At 41.7% G+C, this 22,328-nt stretch overlaps 1 protein-coding gene across 1 annotated transcript in view; it reads right to left on the reverse strand.

Annotated features, from left to right (window-relative positions):
• tmem8b (transmembrane protein 8B) overlaps positions 1–21,983 on the reverse strand; it is a 40,025-nt gene extending 18,042 nt beyond the window's left edge. The window contains exons 1-6 of the mRNA XM_037097034.1: positions 21,047–21,983; positions 15,805–15,994; positions 15,066–15,273; positions 10,859–10,992; positions 9,470–9,738; positions 7,076–7,458 (exon numbers count right to left, since the gene is read on the reverse strand). Coding sequence (XP_036952929.1) covers positions 7,076–7,458; positions 9,470–9,738; positions 10,859–10,992; positions 15,066–15,273; positions 15,805–15,994; positions 21,047–21,131 — 1,269 coding nt within the window. The 5' untranslated portion in view covers positions 21,132–21,983. The remainder of the gene's footprint in view (positions 1–7,075; positions 7,459–9,469; positions 9,739–10,858; positions 10,993–15,065; positions 15,274–15,804; positions 15,995–21,046) is intronic.
• Positions 21,984–22,328: the final 345 nt, after the last annotated feature.

Consider the following 22,328-nt stretch of genomic DNA (forward strand, 5'->3'; position numbering starts at 1 on the left):
CAATTATTTCCTGAATAAATCAGATTCCTATCGCCCCCCGAGCGTTAAATGAGCATAATGTATATGCAGGGAGTTGGCAAAGTTGTTGATTAATGCAATGACTCAACAAACACACTGCCAGGTGCTGAGATTTCAGGCTTCCTAAACTCACCATCTGGCCTGTACTCTCTTGGTACTAAGACTCAATCACACCTACTGGCACTTAAAGATAGTCTCCTTCCTCCTGCTCCCATCATTCAGCCTGGCAGACCTGCAAATGTACGGGCTCGAGCCTGTTTGTGAGTTCTGCCCCGCAGTTTGAAGATGAAGGATCGAGCGACAAACGCTCCAGGATGGATTACCAGACAGGCCCATCCAGAAACAGGTCCAGTGGCCTTCAAAGGGGGTAAGGAAGCCCCCACAGCTAGAATGACTGATATAAACATTCATTGGTAAGTAAAAGTAGATATGCTTTAAGACAGGCTAACTGCGTGGCAGCATCTGTCTGTTAAACCATTACTCTGGCCCAGAATGAAATATCTCGACAAGTACGACTGATATTTAAGGGGGGGGTGATACATTCTCCGACTACAAAGTGCATACACGGCTCAGAAAGCTATATTTCAGGTGCAATTTTCCAACGTATACAGTTTGGCATATCGAGAGACACAAACAGTGCTGCTATGGACGAGGAGACACCTTGTACACATCTGTGCCCACTGTCCCATAATCTGTCCATGTAAAGAATCAAGGCCGGGGAGTCACGGCACCAGTTAAGATTGCCTTTATTAAGCCTGTGTGACTGCGAGACACGGCATGTGATGAGGCAGGAAAAAACAAGTTCCCCTGCAAGTTGTGGCCCCTCCTCCTGGCCCAGATAAAGCTCCACAGAGGTCTTGTATGACTCAACTCCCCTTTAAGGACTTCAGTGTGTTTCTCTTTTCTTTTCTTTTTCTTTTTTAAATTTTTGCTCAGTGTGGTTGGTCTACCCGGCAACTATTTGAAAGCCGAGCCAAAAAAGGAAAAAAAAGTATTTTCTTGTGTTGTGGTTGAAATTCTTATTACAAGTTATACCCGGCAAACAGAGAAATCTCATAACATGTCATCTGTGTTGTCACTGAGGCGCACAGACAAAAATACAATGACACTAAATAAAAAAGCAGCAACGTACAAGAGCGACAACTCCCTGCGTGTTCTCACATTAACTGCTATGCTAGAGGTGTAAATATAATTTTTCTTTAACTTTCAAAATTGTAATGTCATATCACTCCTCAACACAATCAATATACCCAAGAAATATATCTATATCCACAATGAAATGCCTCCAAAATGATATGAGGAAGCGCCCGAATGTTGCGCAAGCCATGAAATGACAAAGTATCTGAAACAAAATTCTCTTAAACCCTTTTGATTACAGTCATAATCCCAGTCGCCCCTGGAGGCAGCACTTTGTAGTTTATTCTCAAAAGTGATTCTGACCCAAATTCTTGGGCACACATTAAAGGTGCAAAACAAATGTTATTTCTTCCCCCTGTTTTAAACTCGCTTCATTTTATCACTGCCCTGTTTTGTATGGATTGCTATTACAATATTAGCTACTAAGTCATTATGATCTCAAGGTGATTTACACGGATGTAAATATCATTTGCTGATATCATTCAGGGCCCTTATTTATCAAATGGATTTTATCTAAAAGCAAAGTCTAGACTTAACTTGTGATTTTCCAGCTGGGTACAGAAGGTACTGCCGTTTGGGATGCACGTGTCCAAGCCTTTGATGAACAAACACTCCCCGAGTGTGTTCAGGTTTGTTTTCAAACCACTATTCAGTCCACAGAATTAAACATGTTTCTTGGCTTCAGTTTCCTCCACCGTGGCTGCAATCTCGTCTTCCAAAAAAAGTTAGATTTTCTACCGGACCCTCATTGTGCTGGCATTATACGAGGGGAAACTGCAAAGGCAGGTGCTGTCAATCTAAGCTGATTTGAGATTTAGAGATCACAGGTGTGTAGGTTACAATACAAGTGGGATTTTTAAACAACCTGCTTGAGCACGATTCTTACGCTCAGTATCTTTTTATTAATCCTAGTAAGCACACCATCTCAAACTAACTTAAAGCAAATTTTCAGTATGAATCTAAGAAGATTTTTTATAAAGGTAGCCCCAGTTTCTTTACATTGTGCTGACACGAATCCTTTAAACTCAGCCTCCAGTGCTAGAATCCCTCGTGTCATATTGGTTAATGGCTGCCAGCAACATGTTTCAACAGGAAACATCTCAAATTGAGGAGGATAGATGCTCTCAAGATTATTTAGCTGTATGTTTGATCCTTCTCAAATCTTTCATCTGAACCATTCATTTGCTGTTAGAACCAGGAAATGTCTTTGTGGTCTGTGTGTGGATCCGATATCAAGATTTTACTGATTACGTTGGAGACTCAATCTATCTTCCAGCTCCAGCTGACATAAGTTCACCTGAAGCTGAGGTTTCCCAGCACTCTTCATCTTTGCTGTCCAGTAACCAATTAAGAAAGGATTTCAATCACTTCTTAAACTACCTTTCTGTTGTCAGGGCATCTTTGTTAATTCATACTAAATTATTATAATTCTATTTTTTTATGCCACATTTAAATGAATGCCTGGAGTTTTAACATTAATTTTGTTTGGGGATTTATTTATTGCTCTTACTTGTAAAGCACTTTGTAACACCGCTGTGAACATTGCTACATTAATCATGTTTAATGCTGTGATTTATAGGCCTGATCCATTATGCAGCTGTTAGTTATGTTTGTGGAACGTGAGTGGCAAGGGGCATAACTCAGTTGCGGGGGCTATCTTCCAACAGTGCAATGCTCAAGGTTACTGACTGAGCGAATTACTGTAGAGGTTCCTTTTTAAAAAACACGTCTTCAAAAGCATCCGGGACAAATACTTCTACTTTAATTATAAAAATGTTGCAAGATTGGGAAAAATGAATACCAAATGTATCTCTGTTGTCTCCTCATGTGGCGTTTGCTTTGCTAAAATTTCCCAGGAGTGTGTCAGGCAGGACATGATGCCAACAGATGCATGAACACGGCGTACACAGGCATGTGTGCTACATGCTGCACAGCCCAGTGCCCAAACTAATTAAAATAGACTCTGCGATGAGTCTGAATTTTGTTCAGTAAAATATTAAACTCATATCAGATATCATAATCACAAACAAAAAAACAAAGGTTTCTCACTCACTGAAAAAAGCCTTTTCTTTCAGCTTTGGTTCAATATTTTCTTGATATTTTTACCAACTACTTCATATGTACAGTGGCCCAAAAGTGACAAACAAAATAAATGAATAAAAATGAATAATAAATACAGAAAATATATGTGTTTACTTACTGCCATTGCCATCTTATTTATCATTTTCTGCAACATTTCTTTTCATTAACGTATTCACCAAGTTACTTTTGGGCCTCCATGTCTAGAGGAGGGTATTACTGTGAAAAAACACGTGTGACGTACAAAATCTAACAAGGCACACACTGATGCGTTCTCAGGGAATAACACTCATTACAGTGCTTACAATCTCTCAATTTCCATAAGCGCTACCTAAAGAAGACTTTGAAAAATGGATCTGAAGCGATTAAACCGATCCGCTGCCAATTGAGATATCAGTGGCAATGAAAAGCCATATGCATTCCTTTCTCACTCTTTCACAGAGAGTGATGCAGGGCAGACAAGCAGCTCCAGCTATTGTCTCCTAAAGCCCTGCAAATCTGCCAGAGTCCCCCACCGGCAGCGGCTGACTGGATTCTGTGCCTGTGACAAGCAAATGACAGATCACCGCCAAGGGGAGAGAAATCTGTCCATAGAATAATACAGTTCGACAGTCTCTCTGTGGAACACATCTCGCGGCTCATGCAACAATCACGGCAACCAGGTTTCATCACAGCATACTGTCTCTGTAACACCCGCAGAATCCCCTGAGTTAAAGTCAAAGTCAGACAACTATAACTTAAGCCACGTTTCCACCCAGCGTACCAGGGCTTTTAGTCCTGTTTCGAGGAATTAAAATGTTCCTCCTGTCGGCTCTTGTCTGTTTTCACGTCCGTCTAAAGACTTCCGAAGATTAGGCAAATTAGCCCACTGACGTTTAAATGTTTTCACATTTTACAGTTTTTCCATGAAATCGATGATCGTCAGCCCAGCGTGTGCTGTCTCTTGTAATTTCATATCGATATGTTGAAGCACAGTGAACAGAAATAATTGGATCTTGAAGGCTGCAGATTTTTTTTCAAAAATGGTGGCTGAAATAACATGATGCAAAGTACTCGACCAATCAGAAATGTTCAGTTCTGTAAGCACCACCCCCAAAGACCCTGTGCTTTTGGAAAGTAACACAGGAACATTTTGGGTGGTTAAATATATAGTTCTGGAGACTCACTAAGAGGAACTAGTAGTAGTAACAGTATACTATAGTGTTATTTTACAGTAATATATGTGAAAATTACAGCAACACACTGTGTTTCTACAGTAAACAGACAATTTCATAGTGAAAATACAGTATGTTGTTGTAAGATTCAAACAGTATTCTGAGAAATAATAACTGTTCCAAGCCTAAAATATCCCTGGAACTAAATTAAGTCCTGGTTCCTGTGGTGGACATGTACTTTGCTGACAAGAGACCCTCTCCTGATTGGACTGTGGGATAAAGGTCACATAAACATGAAGAAAGCATGAAAAAAAAAAAGCATAGAAAATCATACCAGAGAATCCATATAAACCCAGGGCGATCGTTCTGTGAGGTGACAGCAGCCAATAACCCACCGTGTCGCCACATCAACCAGCAATCAATCAATAAACCACCAAATGAATTACAATTCATTATTCTCATTTCCTTAAAAGACAGCTATTTGTATTTTTGTCTGACATTTTGGGAAATAGGGCTGTTTGCTTATTTTTTTTTTATTTATTTTTTTTTTTGCCGAGGGTTAGAAGAGGAGATCGATTATCGGTCTCATCTCTGTGTGTTTAGTGGAGATGAAAGATGTGTTTAGCCGAGCTTATCACAAAGTCTGGAGGCAGGGAGAGACAGCATGGTGACTGCAAGACAACAACTTTAAACCATTTTAAGCCATTTTCATATGTTGCTGCAACAAACACATTTTTTTTCATTATCACTTAATATGACATTATATATGTTTTATCTATAAAATCTCAGAGAAACAGGTTCTTATAGCCCAAATTGGCGTTAAACACAAATACGTTTCTCTTCATGACTGACTCCAAACTAAACTCTACTAATTCTTTGATTTGTTGACCACTGGCTAATTCCATCTCTTGAGGAAAAGGACCCGGTCCAGTCGAGAGCTCCAGCAGAGCTTTTGGATAGACCATGCGTTGAGATTTGTTTAGCTGCTGAAAGGGGATATTTTCCCCCTTCATTGAAGGCCAGTTATTTCCACCTGCTTCTGCCTTTTATGCTACGCTACAGGTACTATGCTAAAAATACCCTCGACCAATATCTCCTCTGAATGCAGGGAGATGAATCTGATATCAATCTGTCTCCCAGGAAGACGGCAAAAAAAGAAAAAAAAAAGCACATTTCCCAAAATGTCAGGACATTCCTCTGAACGGAACAATCAAAGATATTTGTTGTGGTTTTACGCTTCATCCTCTAGTTCTTTCAGTGTTGGCTGACGTGCTTTCTATTAGCGGAAAATGTTTAAAGTCCATCTGCCAGCCTGTAGCTCTGCAGTTTTTTCGGCTCCCTGTAGACCACCGGAGCAGCTGCAGGTGCATCCCTGATGCCGTTATGATCTGAAGGACAGCTTAACAAAGACATCACACCACATACTGCATGGCTGATTTTTGGTATTTTTGTTCCCTCTCAATTATAAGCATATGTCACATGCCCAAACACTGGCGCCTGGCTCACTCTGAACTTTTTCATCTCCCAGAGCAAAGTCTATGACCATACGAGCATCCATATTTAGCAGGCGAGCTCAGCCAGACACTTTGTGAGCCCAATTATTCGCCCTCGCTGGCTGGGGGTTTTCCCTCTGTTGCATGTTTACTTTACTGATTACTATCTGATCTTTTTTGCAGTAGTTAAGTGTACAGCAGGTGAAGTGTGAGGGGGGAAACAGAGTGTTGTCCAACACATTGAATCAAAAGATCTCATTCATCAACACCAATAAATGTCTGCATATCAAGACAATGAATACACACCTCAATCTTGCCATCCCTTCATTTGAAGGTTTATTTACATACGTGTACCTAATTTATGTCTCTCGATGAAAAAAACAAAACAAAACAGAACATAGAGTCGAAATATAATCTTCTTCAAAGCAAACACATCATTTCAAGCAGGAGACGCGAGGGGATGCTACACTTGACCAAAACAGGCTCCTCCCTCCAACAACCATGCAATCACTCACTGGCTGCGCCTGATTGGATGAAAACCACTCACAGGCTGTTTTCTCCTGGATCTCAAAACAGTCCAACATGGTGGCTCGTTCAGAAACTTCCTCTTATATTACAAAAAGAGCTCAGCTAAATGTGTTTCTGAAGACATTTTAAGCAAGAAATAGCAGAATCATTCTTCATTTCTATCTCGACTATTGTTAGCTTTAATGTTTTTTTTTGTTTTTTTTTGTAGTTTCCAGAGGCGGCTTGTTGTGCTGTATTTGCATAAAGTAGTCATAAATCAATGTTATGCGACATAGCGGGAGCAGGAAACACCTCACCCCATCTCATTGCACGGCTTCCTACATAGACAAAGAATGGGTTGTGTGAAAAAGACGCGCCTTTAGATTTAGTGTTCATACCTTTGTGAAAACACCCATCGACCAATTTGAGTAATAGCAAGATGTCCTTAAAAAATGGTCTTTACAATTACCATAGATTATAGAACAAGCAGGGCTGGTGTTATCTAGAGGATCTTGTTCTTGTTTGTTTTTGTTTTGTTCTCTTTTAGCAGCGTTGTATGAGGATTGTTAACAGGGAGAAAAAACAAGAGGGATGTCTGGGGGATCCATTTTTACGTGCCTTGATGTGGTTGAAAAAAAAAATACCAGTAACAATATTTCAGGAGAAAAAAAAGGAACTATGACTCACCATGTTGAGTTTGAGCTCCATGTTGAGGACTCCTCCACTGTCTAAAACAGGCATCAGGTTGATGGCGAACACAGCGGCTCTGTCCGGTGGAATTGATATATTCGGACCGAAGAAAACGTAGAAGTGAACAGAGAAGGTGTCCAGCTCGTTGCGCAGAGTCGGACGGATGGGCCAGCACTTGTTAGTGTCGGTGGTGGGGGCAAGGTACACAATGCTGTCCTCTGAGGAGTGCAGCTGACTGGCGTTCTGCGACGGGCCGGGCAGGGCCGCCATCGACAGCGTGTCAGACAGCGAGAAACCCATCGCGGTGCCAAAGGACTGAGGCATGTTCATGGAGGAGCTGGGCTGAGCTTGATCCTTTGACAAATTGGACTTGGAGCAATCTAGTCAAGAGCAGGAAGACATCAAATTCACAGAAGAAATCAATCAAACTGATTCCTGTACAGACAGCAGGATGTTCACTGCAGGTTTTTGTTTATTTATTTTTTTTAGAGCACTGTGCAGCACCATCATCATCATCTTGTGTAATGTCATAATCCCTATCATGAAATCAATCTGTGTTTGTGAATGAACAATGCAGAACCAATCCCAGGCAAATCTCAAACAAACAGACAATAACCAAGTCAGTTATTTGACTTGCCGTTATTATGCATGCTAAGCAACCGAGTCTTTTGCAAATGTTTGAAATGATCCCCTTCGGCTGGCTTCCATAATGTAAACAGCAAGGTTCAGCGCTGTACACTGCTTTTTAATGAGACAAAGATCCACGGTAATTGCAAACAGTATGCTTTCACTCAACACAAAGCAACTCGCTGCAAAATGGTCATTGATGGCAACTGGCAAAGTACCATCAAATACCGCCAGTCCCCAAGGGGAAAGGATTTCAAAGGCTTTTCAAGCTCAGCCTCGTTTGCATAGTGTTGTCTCTGAAAGGGTTTGAAGTATTTTGATGTCCGTTCAGGCAGCTGAAGCACTCCATAAAAATACTCAACTACCAAATACTGCAGGCTCCAGGCAGATGTAACTTTGGTGGAAACAAAGAAGAAATCTGTGCGAAATCAATAATAAAAGACCCAAATATATCACACATATATATGTATGTGTGGGCGGCCGGGAGTGAAAGGGGCTGTGAAAACATATCGTTTCATAACATTTATAATCCAAAGGACTGGCTTCTGTTTGCTTGTACAGAGTACAACACATAAACGACCAATCTTCTATTGAGGCCAGGACACCTCCAGTGAAAATACTGTACAAACAACAATAATAAATAACCTAGTTTCGATGCTTCCTGTGTAGCCAGCGACCGCGGTGCGCGGAAATTGGACCGGATTCAAACAAGGGCACATATTTCTGAGACGGTGCAAAACAACAATAACCGACAACAGCGAGAGAAGCGGGAGAAAGGTGAGGACTCCAGATGGTCCCTGAACCTGAGGTGTTCTTCAATTTAAATCCACAAAAGGTCAAGTGAGATCTGCCTGGCAGGCAAGGAGAGAAACAGAGTGTGAATAATTAGTGTCTGTGTTGCCATGGTGACAAAGTGCACCGTATAGAGGGAGGGGATCGCTACACGGGAGTAGACTTCCCACAGATTTGTGAGCCATCCCTGTGGAGTGAGCAGAAAGAATATCTCGGCTCCACAGAGCCCCAAAACAGCGTGTAGCACTTAAGCGTGGTATCACTGGCCTCTTAGGGATCCCATACCAATCGCCTCGATTTGGGCTGTACAAGCCTCTTAATGGTCTGATTTCAGCAAAACACATGTTCGGACTAAATTTCCCCAAACATCTGCACGCTATACAAGACGCTGGAGATTTTTTTTTTTACTTCATCTGAGCTGAAAGCTACAATCCTTTATACTCTGACTGCATCGTTGCAGAGATCTCCTTTGAGCCTTTGTTTGGCTTAATTTATGAGTGCTCAGGTTTTCACAGAAAACGACTCCGGTATCATCTTAAATTACACATCAAAGCAGCAGGAAGAAAAATTATGAGCAACGCTGGAAGCAAAGAGCTCAGAGATTGTGGCAACAAGCGTGATCACGGTTCATCTGAAAACGGCAAGAGAGAAGAGAAATCCAGCATCACCACTAATCACCGAATGATCGTCAAAATGTTTTGTTTAATTGGCAAAATTGGTGAAATACTCTCATTTACAAAACTGTCTGCGCATGGGACTAATAAATAAAACATAGCAGGTAATCTTCACATTGAGACAAGCAGGAATACCAGTGAGCTGAAATATCCTTGAATGTACACTGCTGTGTTTTATGAAGACAAAATAAATAGAGCTCAGCTGGAATTCACTGCGAGCCATAAATAAATAAAAATAAATAACTAAAGAAAAAACTCTGAAGACTCATCAATCCTACTTCTCTAAAAACAAACTCACCTGTGATCTGCACCCCGATTCGGAAGTAGACGTTGCAGTTTGTGAGATATCGCTCCACCAGGATGTAGTACCACTGTTCCCAGGCAGGTACGAGGGTGTCTAATTCACAAGGGTTCCACTCCCTGCAGTCGAGGGCACTCGAGTTGTGCACCGGCGGCGCCCGCGCTCTTATCTTCAGCACCACGGGACAACTCTCGCTACTCTTGTTCTTGGTGCTGCAGTTTACCAGCTGAACCTTCACCTTTGATATATAATTGGGGATGAACACTCTGCACAAGCACACATGCACACAGATTTAAAACACACACACACACACACACACACACACACACACACACACACACACACACACACGAGAATACATTTCAGGAAACAATAGCACAAACTGAGGCTGTATGATCTATCATAGAGAGAAAATGTAGAATAGCACTAAATGTAAATATATTCAAGTATATTCAAGTACATTCATATATTCATGTTTATTCATGTTTATTAGACAAAAAGGCCACGATAATTATGATAAAGGACTGCGTCTCTGTTGTTATAGTTTTAATTATACAGAAGGCTTTTAGCGTGACTTTACTTTCTGTAACTTTGCAGTAACACCATCTCCAATGTAGCGTTATCTGGTTTAAAGGTGCAGTATGTAAGACTTATAATGTTCAACAATAAGATTCATTAAATTATCAAAAGACTGAGAAGAAACAATAATAATAAATAATAATAATAATAAAAATAGGTTTGAAATCATGTCGTCTACAGTATGTTTTGTGTTGTTACCATGCTAACCAGCTAGCCCTGGCCTGTCCCCTGGTCCAGTTTTAGTATGAATTTGGTCAATTTGGTCAATTTGGTCACCACTTTAAAGGTCCAACGATTGGTCACAGAGCCCACTGTTACTCTGCAGACCCGTGTTTTAAAAGTAGTTGTAAAAGTGTATAATGTTCATACGTACATGCAACACGCTAAAGCAAATCAACACAACTTAATCATAAACAAACTTTTTAATATTCTTCTTATCATTCTGTTTATGCGGAATGCGTATAATATTAAATCCCCACTCCTTGAGGCACCTTCTAAAGTTCATGAAAAAAATGAACAATAGACCTAGAAATGAAAAAATAAAAAAATCCTATTGCCTCTGCTCATATAACTGAGGTGACTTTTGGAGAGAAGGGGAAGTTAATAAAGGTGCTCACACTAGAAGCACACACATGGAAATTGCATCTTTTGGAAATGAGAATGTGAGATAAGCTCAAAGATAAGAAGGCTCCAGGAGAATCAACTTAAGCGGCAGATGAGGAAGTGGACTGTGCACAAAAAAAACAATATTTTTCTCTTAGATAATTCTTGATTAAGTGAGTAATAAAGCTCAGCTGGAGGACTTACTTGTAAAGTGCAGATCGGTTGTGGACGGGGATCATCTGTTCGATGAAGTATCCAGGATAAAGCACTGAGATCCCGATTAGCCTCTGAACGATGAGCTGAGGCTGGAACAGATACTGGCATTCTTCAGAAAGACCCTACAAAGATAACACAACAGTGGTTTAAATGTCATTTTCCGTGGTTAACTCACTGGTATTTCTTAAAAGCTTGTGAGGAGGAGATCAGATATCATTCAGACTGCCCGAGAAATCCTAATGGATCGTGTGCGTAAAGCCTGTCACCCTCCTGGATTAATATCACTCCGTCCTCCCTCTGCCTGCCGCACACAGTAACATGCACCCGCTATTTCGCTCGTGTGGTTCTGAACCATTAATGCTGGATGTGCATTACTCTGTGAGATGAGCCGAGCAGACCGAATGACTTGGAGCCAGGCGAGCGTGCATTGTTTTCAACACATGATCTGCTGTGAAATTTGTTTTAAAAAAGGACCGGGGGCCTTTTGCACCTGATTCAAAGGGACAGGTGTGAATGCCAAATGAGGTCGTCCATTCCTGTCAGCCAGTCACTAACCCCTCCCGTTTGGGCCACAATTACTGTGGCATGTGGCGTTAGTCCGGGAGCTGCGAGGTGACCCTTTGATTTATTACAGCCTGTCAGTTGAGAGCGGCACGTGTGTCTTGTAGAGCAAGTTGTGTTTTAATTAAGGCTTGACCAATATGGGTTTCAAAGTCCAATGTTTTAAAGCGCAGATGGCTTTCGATGGTTTTAAAATAGATTTAGATTTGAACATTTTCATGGCAAAAAACCCCAAAAAACATTCATTTATTTTTCCTCTGAATTTCCTTCTTGGCAGGATGTTAAAGCCTATAATAATCAGTTAAGGCCACAGAGCAGTAAAACTCTTCATTGAAACTGTGACTAATTGCATTATTTTGGCGCTTTCAGTCAGAATGACCCACCGAGAAAATGCAATTTTGGGGGAAACTCTGGGGTATACACTGCGTTTCCAGTTTATTAGGTACACCTGAACAATCAAATGCAATCCTCTGCAATAGTGCCGCAATAAATGCAACCTTTTACAGCACGTTTTCAGCTTTATCGAACAAAGGGAACACTTCACAATATCATTCTGAGGCAGACCCGGAAAGGATTTATTGCAAGAATAATAATTTAGATAAGGCAGTAAAGGTACACTTTATTAGCTAAGATAATTTAATGTGTTTGGATGGATAACAAAGCTAATTTACAAAATAAACAAATATATACGAACAATTAAATTTGGAAATTATGTTTAAAAAAAACAAACAGATATGCAACTGGAGCTTTTCCAGACAGTTTCAGTAGATTTTTGCACAAATAGCTCCATTGTGCTGACAGTAGACAACGCTGACTGGCCAATATCCAGCATGAACGTCTAACATATACTGGCAAACTGCTGTGTCAAGCCAATATGGAACCAATATAAAGATCATCATAAAACAGTTAGATAGAGTAAGTAATGGGCAAAAAGAACTCCTCCATAATCTAGACTGATTATAGGAGACCTATTCTGCTTTTTTATCCTCTCCTTCAGTGTTCTTTACATTTTACAGACGTTCTTGTGCACAAATTGTCTTTAAAGTTAAAAAAGGTCCAAGTCTGCACCAACAGAAGCGTCACTCTCCCACGGAACACACTGCTCCTGAAGTGTCTCTTCAGCAGTCCCGCCTGTAAATCGATGACTTTGTGACATTACACTATGTCACCACTTCACACACTTCATAAGATTTATGCCAAGCCACTGGCTTGTCATTGGTTTAAAGGGGCTTTTAAGAGACAGGAGCTAAAACAGAGAGTTTCAGAGAGTTGAGCATTAAAACATGTAAACGTATTCTAGTAGTGAACCTGAAAAAAAAAGTGACCTCAAAATGAGGATAATATGGCTCCTTTAAGAGTCTTGTTCACCTCCCCATCATTTAGATAAATCTGTTGCCCTATGCTTTAATTAAGTCATACAAGTGAACAGCTGGGGGCACAAAAGGTGCTTGGATGGATGGCTAAACAGTTAATATCATTCACCGCTCTTGTCACTTCCCATCAATTTCCTCATTTACAGTGAGCTTTGTTTGATTATCCTTGACTTCAGTCAGGATATGATGCACCTGATCTCGATAAGCAAGCGATGGAAAAAGAGCAGGTGCGATTTTAGAAGGAGAAATGATAATACGGAAATAACAATCATTAGCTCGGTATACAGGTCAGATAATTAACAAAAATGCCCAAATGAAATACGAGACTTTGCCTGAATCATTACTCTCAGGCTCACTCTCAAAGGGAAACATTTTGTGTTTCCTAATTGCAATAACGAGATCACCACTTCTTTGTTTTTGGGTGCTAACTCCTCACGTCTTTTGTTTTAAGCTCAATACACAACTGAGATTGGTATAATTGCAGTGTGCATCCCCCTCCGTGCCGCTCGCTCTGCCTCCACCCATGTTTCCATTCTGAACTGCAAACATCACATCTTTGCTGCCAGAAAATTGCCTCAGAGAGCAGAATCTGAAGGAGGTACGCTATTTCCATCTATACCGTGTGTCAATGGAGGCTGGTCACATTTTAGCCGCCGCTGCCTCAATTCCCAGTGCCCCCGAATCACATCAATTCTTCTGTTGAAATGTTGATAGCAACTTTTGATGATATTTTTGATTGTTGTGCATTCCAGGTACACCTTTTCTAGCCAGTGGAAAACCACAAAGGAAGCACAACGGAACGCCATGCCAATGACAAATAAATTGCCTGAAATGGAAATCAGCAGGTGTTTATGTGGCCAAATAGGAGAACACGATGAGATGAAGAAAAACTCTCTGACGCTGTTCTGCCTCTTTAAGCTCTGCAGCACAGGCCAGAATGCTAATCCCATCGAAGACTTGCATCACTTTTATTTGATTCTTTTTTCTCCACCATGAATGAGACCTAAGTAACCATGAAGAACATATTTTAGATGTAAATCACATTTAAGTTACGCTTCCACTTTTAACAGGCTCAATTAGCGAGCGATGTAAACGAAACAGTGATTCAAGCTTCTCATTCACCGCTCTAAACGATTAGTTTTTCTCCATGTTAGCATGGCTGCCGGGCTGCCAGTGTGGGTCTGCTGTAGTTGCACTGTATCTCAACAGCTACTGGATGGACTGCCATGGCTTTTGGTACAGACGTTCTTGGTACCCAGAGGATAAATCATGCTGACTTTGGTGATACTCTGACTTTTCATTCGGCGCCACCAACAAAACCATCAAAATCGTCTCTTGTCTAGTGGCATATCTCGACCTTTAGCAGTTTGATTGGCACAGCTTTTGATACAGATATTTATGATGCCCATCGAATCTTTCCGAATGACTTTGGTGATAATCTGTCACGACAAAATGAGGTTGACAATTAAGCGACATGTCTTGAAAAGCATGAAATGGTGTTTAGAGTTTCAGACAGCAGCATCTAGCATCAATATCAGGTCTTTTTTTTTTTTAACTCTACATTTTATTTTAACACAACAACCAATTACTCAGTTTATGGCCAAATACCTGTAAAACTATCAAGACTCCCACCAATCTCAGGTGTACTTCTATACTTCATATTTTAGCAGTTTTGCACTTCTAGTTCCCTCATCTAAAAGTCAATGGGGTTTTTTTTCGGTTAAATGCTAGGAGTAAGGTCGGCAGTTAACACAAGCCTAAAAGCTTTTCACATTTTCTTCTACGATATAAAACATACATGTAAATTTAAGGGGTTTAGGTCTACGTGTCTCGAAAAAGGCGGTTGCTAACAAGTGGCTAAATAACTGCAGAACTTGTCGGTGACGTAAAACGTCATCACGTCGAACATGGAGACTCATCTACTCTCTTTACAAGGCCGACTTAAGGTCCAAACTATTCTAACTCCAGCTTTACAACTTACACGTTGATCAGTTTATAGTTAAGTGTGTATTCTATTGCACAGTAAGTTGCAATGTGGTAGTGACATTAAAGTCATGTGATTGGTATGAAGTAACAAGAAACAAAACGTGTATCACAAGCTTGTGTTTGCCACGGTGCCAACAACAGGAGATTGTGTTGTTTACGCTGTTTGTGAGTGTGTAAGTGGACATCTAGGAAGTGCAGTGCAGCAACCACGATGCCAGAGTAACAACTCACAGATTAATCTATGATGGCGACTTGTGATAAATGTTCAGGCTCACCTTGACTGAGATCTTGCCTTCATCCTTGGGTAAATGTGCCGCCAGGAACCAGTCTCCAGGGAGCGGGCTGGTCACGTTGAACGCTCCTGTTGTACGGTTCGGAAGAGTCCAGGTGAGAGTCACAGCAAAGGATCCTGGGACGACTGTATCCCGAGGGAAGCTGGTGTACAGGGGGTTGATTACTGGAGGAGCCCCAGACCTGAAGTACCTATTAATCACAAAGCTGACAATCAATCCCTGTGTCAGGCCTAATATTTTCACACGCAGCTGAGGCACCTGCCAAATATATAATCCATCCATAGGAACAGCTGACAGCATGAGCACAGATGGCATCTTCTGTTTGAAATATGAAAAATTCAAATCCAAGACATTAATAATCATATCCAGTGTCACAAATCTGGACGTGATAACCATGTCTACGTCAATCATAACATCACAGGGACACTGAGAGTCAACTGAGATACCGCTCTTGACAAATACTGCCCCCCAACGTGATAGAAATAGACAAGCAAAATTAAAAGCTAAATGCGGCTAATGTTTTAACAGCAGCTCCTCCATATGTCAAGGCTGCCAGTACTAGCTGACGCTGCTCAGGTTTAACAAGTCGCTACTGTAAAGTGTATAGCATGCTTTTTTATTATCTATTTTTAACCCGAAGAAGCAGGAGGCTTCAGCTGTAGCAAAAGACAGGGCAACTTCAGAAAAAGAGGAGGACGTTGTGACACACTCGACGTCTTACACAGTCACGTTGCGGTTCGGACAGCTGTCTCCAAATGTGCCGCCTTGCTCCTTGAAGGTGATGAGGTTCCATACGGCCATCATGGTGTCATCAGGCACATTGAAGTGGAACAGTTCCACACTCGCAAAGGAGTTGAAAGCATTCAGCTTACGAGGCGTGCGGGTGAAGTATTCAGTCACAAAAAGGCAGTCTGTGGGAAAGAGAAATATTTGTGAGAATTTGCCAAACTAAAATTGATTAACAAGACTAGATGATTGATTGATTGATTGATTTCTTGATTGATTGATTGATTGATTGATTGATCAAATCCCACCCCCTCCCCATTAATCTTTAGCTAGTAATACAACATAGTCTTCCTTATTTAATAATTTCCTATGAATACATACATACTTAAGAAAATAAACATGTAACATATATATATATATATATACATATAAACATACAAATGTATGAAATTTATAACCAAATATGTGCACCACCATGCCACTTTAGCATGGCAGTGGTAATATTAACATGCTCACAGTGACATGCCGTTAACAGTGTAACATTCATCAGGTGTAGCGTTCGCTGTGTTCACCATGTTAGTGTACAAAAAAAAAAAAAAAAAAAGCTAACATGCTATGGTTTAGCAGGTGTGATGCTGTAAATAGTATAATGTTTAGCAGGTGTAGTGTTTGTGTCCGCCATCTTAGTTTAGCATGTTAGTATGCTAAAACTTATAAATGATAATGCTAACATGCTGTTGTTTGGCATTATGCTTACTATGTTCAGGCAACAAGTTTAGTTAAAAGTGTTAGTGTGCTAAATTGTTTACAGTGACAATGCTAACATGCTACGGGTCAGCAGGTATAATCTTTGTGACATGCTGTCAATGGTATAATCATAATATTAGTTTAGTGTGTTAGCATGCTAAAATATTCATAATGATAACGTAATGTTTCCTGTCATAGTTTGCATGTTGGCATGCTAATATCTGTTACTTGCACTTCACCCTCTAAGCATCTATTTGTCTAAAATTTCACAGCACCCTCCAGCAGTCACAGGCCTGGAGTAGCGCTCCACAAACCAACAGATTGACACTGCAATCCCCAGCCACCCCGCTAGCCTGGCTAACACAGAGCTGATGAAGACTCCTGCTTATGAAGACATAACATTCTCCATTTATTCTCGAAATCACAATGGAGACATGAGCATCCTCTCTCTTACTCCACTCTGAGTCCACAATGATAAGCTTCTCCTTGAACCCGACAAGCTGTTTGTATAGAGCTAGATCATCTAAATATGTGACCCACAGACTGCTTTTAAAACAGCTGAGGGAGATGCAGGTATGCAGGCTCACTCGCACCCCTGCATAATGGAAAATCTTTGGATTACATCCACCAACGGCACCGCATATAAAAGCTGCAGAACAAGTGACAGGCGTAATCTCCTATATTACGCACATGAGCAAAGCTGGCATCGAGGACGCCCAGCGGGTGGGCAAAATCTGAAGGAAATTGCGTGTGAGTCATTTGATTGCTATACTAGAACATATAGTGTCCGTAAGATAAGTGTTATCTTGAACATAAACATAAGTAGATAAGAAAGAAGGCAATATTTCAAGGAGAAAATGTGTCAGCAGCTGGATGTTTCACCGGAGTAGAATATTTGTCACACTTTTATTTTTTGAGTTTTTTTGCATACCAGCCATCTGCACTCAGAATACCTGTGGTGAAGTCTTTCACTGTTCTCTCTCTTTGAGGGGGGATAATTTGTCTCATCTGATATTTGTACAAAAATAGCACAGTTCCACAATACTGTTTTGGGGATGCGATGAAAAGCCTGTGCCGCTAAAACAGCATGAATTAATTTCATTTTCAAGAATTGCAGCAAGCGAGCCCCGCGCAGTACTAACGCTGTCATTTGCAGCTGCATGTTTTGCCGTTTGAGCCTGCTTTCGTTGCCTTGATGACACAGAGTGAAAGACAGCAAAGTGACCCTCTACGGTGACAAGGCGGCGAGCGGCAGATGCATAAAGGGAAAGGGTTTTTTCTTTTTTTCTTTTTTTCTTCTTGAATGTGCAGTGTGTTCTAATGTTTGTTCAGGAAAAAAAAGAGCAAAAAATGGCTCTGCTCTGCTCCCCCACACTATTACCAGTCCTCAAAGCCCGCGCAGCCTCTCACCTACGGAAGCAACCTTGAAAAATAAAGGTGCAGAATAAGGAGGCAGGAACTCGGAAGAATGAAGCAGAAACCTTGCTGTCGAGAGTTGAAGCCTAATCCCGCAACAAAGCTCCCAGCCTTATATCTACTCTCATCCCAGCCCTTCCTCAGCTTTGCTATCTGCATTGTTTGTGAGTCTTCCTCATGTCAAGGGTCTTCATTACCTTTTCATTACATTGATACCTATGACTAGTCACATGTCACAGACTGAAGTGCGATACCTCGCTAGATGGAGCGTGGCTCAGACGCTGCAGTGAGCCTCGTCTGCCTGTCCGGTAAAGTGAACAGTCGCGGTTTTCTTCCACAATACAGATAACTGAAAAGTCACTGACGGACTATAAACGGCAATTTTCACCAATAACAACGTTTGACGGATCACTGCGAGAAAATGTGTGTTTAACAACCTGTTCTGCATGTGTATGAATATCATAAATGTCAGCATTTAAACCTCCAAATATTGGTGTTGGCGTGGGCCCCAAAAAAAGTCCAGTATCGGTCAGGCTCTGCATTCTTCAGGCTTTGTAATGTCAATAACAAGAAAGTCACAATTTATTACATAAACAATGAGCTTGAACCACACACCCTGTAAAGCACTTATGTTAAGTGTAGACATGCACTTTTAACTGTCTGCCTGGACCATGATGACAGCCATGATGGCTGCTGCAGATGATCTTTGGTTACTGTTGTTTCTGAACGCCTGATGTGTCTCAGAGGACGCTTAAGTTTATGTCAGTGGTTTCCCAAATTGTGGGTCAAAAGGGGCTCTGAGATAACTACTGGAGGTAGGAAAATCCAATTCAAGGTATATTTTTCAGACTTAAAATCACTCTTTGATTGAACTTCACCAAACTCAAAGACTTGCACCGTGCTGGGTGTGTGGACGTGGCGAGTCAGGAATCCATGGTCTGTTTTTGTTATTCTTAGTGATAAGTTATTCTCCTACACACCTTTCTCTGCAGCAGATTTACTGATATCATACATTGTGTGATCGATATTCTGAAATAGGGTGTCACTAGCCTGTGTTTTCCAGGTCTTAATTGTTTTGTCATACATAAGAAACACAATACAGTTACACCAAATAAACAGAGACAGGCTTTAATTTGAAACAAATCTGTATCTGAGGTTGTCATGACAAATTAAATGCATGAATGAAACCCACGTCCTGAGCTATTTTTGGAAGATTTGAATAATAAACTTGCATATTTATTTTCAAACCCCCCTCTATGTGAAAAAAAAAAGCAAAAGGAAATCAGCAGCGCCAGTCTCAGCGACAATCCAGCAGAGACACACACTGCGACTCCGCTCAATGTGGAGGTGTAAACATGCCAAAATATCTAAATAAGCGCATTTTGTTTGCCAGCTAAATGAAGACGTTTCATTTGGAGATAAAGGCAGCCAGAGTGCTTACAGGCTTTTCTTACAACATGGCTCTGAATTCGGTAATCTTTCCAATGAGCGCCTCCCAACCACTGTTTTTGACTCTGCTAGAGGCTTAATACAGACATAATCCTGCTTTTTGTCATTTCAACAAGAGACTTGAATGCTGAGCTGGATGGTCTTTAAACTTGATTTTTTTTTCTTCTTTATGGCGTAGGTAAAAGCTGCTTTTCCAAACTCCCCCTCTACTAGCATGATCTTGCTTGATTACAAAAAATCTTTAAAAACACCAGATGGAGAAGAGGAAACCATCTGTAACAACAAACGATTGGCAGGGAAACAAACAAACAAACAAACAAACAAACAAAAAGATTGATTCCCACACCTGGTCAAACACACTGTATTCTGCTTCATGTTGCCCCTCGCTCGCCGACAGGAGCAGAAACCACAAAGTCATGAAAATTACACGACCCCTTCTTTCTTTCAGCCTCAAAGACGGCAACATCAGAGCTGTCACATGTGAAACCCTAACAAGATCAAACCGAGCGTCCCCTCTATTCAAGGAGGAAGACAGACAATAACCATTCAGATATACAGCAGTTGTTTTCTTTTTTCTGAATTCTGCAATAAGACCAAGTCCTCCAATATCACTCTGATCGTCCTCTCTGTACTTCAACAAAAGTCCAATGATTTACCTAAACTGATGGAGCACAAACAGCAACAAGTCTCATCAGGCGACTACAACGTCCTCAGACAGAGCTGAGGGGTCTTCAGTGACCACAGAGAGTACAGCGTGTGCTGCAGGTATGGATTCATTGTTGTCCCACAATTCAGCTCTGAGGTGGGTTTTGTTTCACGCCTCTGCCTTGAAGCAGCAAAGACAGTGGAGGTTGATGGAGGGGGTGGAGGGGGGGGAGAAAAGAACAAACACCTTTCCTGTGTTCCAACACAACATTTGATTGTTGAGAAAAAGACAATAAACACACAAGAGGTTGAACGTTTTGTTGGACTTTTTGGGCACATCTGATGACAAAAGGCATGTCACATTGCAGGGATGTGACAGCTTGAACTTCAACACAATCCAATTCAATCTGCTCATTTTTCCAATTGAAACAAACAACAAGGTGTAAACTCCCAACATTTCATCCTCTGGTCATATTCAGCACCCTGCCAACTTGTGTCTCTAGCTCTCTTTAACACAGCATTAAAAAACCCCAACGACAAACAAACAAACACACAAAGAACCAGAGGGGCAGGCGAGCATCAACCCCGTGAAGCGTCCAGCCTGGCGTGCTTCTCTTGCGGCCACGGTCAGACACCTCAGCCCGGCAGCGGCTCCGAACCTACGGGAGCAATCTGTCAATGTGTTGCGTGCCATTATCAGCGGCGACCATGCGTCACCTCACGGAAGCCCCGGTCTGTGTGCGTGAAATCGGGTGTTTTTTGTTTTGTTTTTTGACGGATGAAAAAGCAGCAGCTGTGGATGTTCAGGAGACTGAATTGTAAAGCAAAGGGAGGACGGGATCCGATCCTCCTCCTGCTGCTGCTGCTGCTGCTGCTGCTGCCGCCGCCGCTGCTGCTGCTGCTCCTCTCGGGGAGGATTTCAGCACCCCCGACAAAGAGAACAGCTCCTCGTGAATCGGAGCAGCGCACACAACACTCACCTCCAAGAGCGCAGAGAGAGGTGTAAACAAGCAAGAGGAGCCTCGGAGGGCTCCATCCTGAGCCCGGGCGCTCCGGCTGCCACATCGTTGAAAAGCCAAATACTGAGTGGAGGGGCTCCAGCCCGGCTGCAGTTTCTCTCCAGTCGCTGCGCTGGTCTACATTTTTTCAGATTTTTTTTCTTTCTCTCTTTTTTTTTTTTTTTTTTTTTTGCCAACGACCAGCTGTTTGTGCATGACGTAATCCAGACGAGGACGGGACAGCGCCTCCCCTTTGGCTTTGATTTGACAACCTCAATATGTCGGCTCGTTCTCATTGGACCTCCGGCCCTGTCAGTCCCGGGGACGGTGCTCACGTAGATTGCACCACAAGGCTCGTCACTTCGGCGTCCGGGCCACCACCAACAGCACCAGCACCGGCACACACACACACACACACACACACACCGACACCAGGGCTGCAGCTGCCCCCGGAGGCTCCTCACCCAGGACCCGGGACAGAAAGTTGAGAGGAGGGAGGATGTGACCTGGTGTGATCCTGAGCAGCGCCCTGAACTCACATGTGTCCCGATGACACAGGTCATCGTGATGGATTTGCAGCTTCGTCTGCATTGCAGCGTGTTTCATTTGCAAAGCAGATGCTTCTGTTTCTGTCTGGTAATAAGTTTAACCCCCCCATGTTTCATCTAACAGCTTAACACTGTTCAGCTATTATTTTTTATCACCTTGACACTTTTTAAATGCATAATTATAAACCAGATGTTGGACTGATCGTGTTCAAAGCACCACCACCACTCAAAACTCCCAAGTAGGTGGGCCTGTATTTGGATTTCTGCTATTGTTTTATTACAGTTTGTGTAATGTCATAAAATGTAATGTATATTTATTTGTCTGACATGTTCATTTATGGCCACCTTCATGAGATATTAAAGTAGTTTGGACAAAGGACTGGGTGACATGTTGGCTTTTCAATAACATCAAATGAAAGGGGAAAAAAAAGCTATATTGCAGTCCTTACATGGAAACCTCAGCGATAAGGAGGTGAAGTCAGTGTCAAAGGGTTTTTAATTTTACAAATTAAAGTCTGTTTACCGGTCACAAGGACAACCACTGCATATGTGGAAAAAAAGTAGTCTAAGGCCTTTTGTGGCTCCAGAAGAAGCTACATGTAATCTGATAATCTGCCTACTTTTGATGTCACAGATAGTGGCTCAGCTGAATTGTGGGTAATGTAGGCGCCAGGTTTTGAAAATGAAAAAAAGATGCAGGGAATGTAAAAAGGCAA

This window comes from Acanthopagrus latus, chromosome 5 (assembly GCF_904848185.1).
Source record: "Acanthopagrus latus isolate v.2019 chromosome 5, fAcaLat1.1, whole genome shotgun sequence".
In the NCBI taxonomy this organism is placed as follows: Eukaryota; Metazoa; Chordata; class Actinopteri; order Spariformes; family Sparidae; genus Acanthopagrus; species Acanthopagrus latus.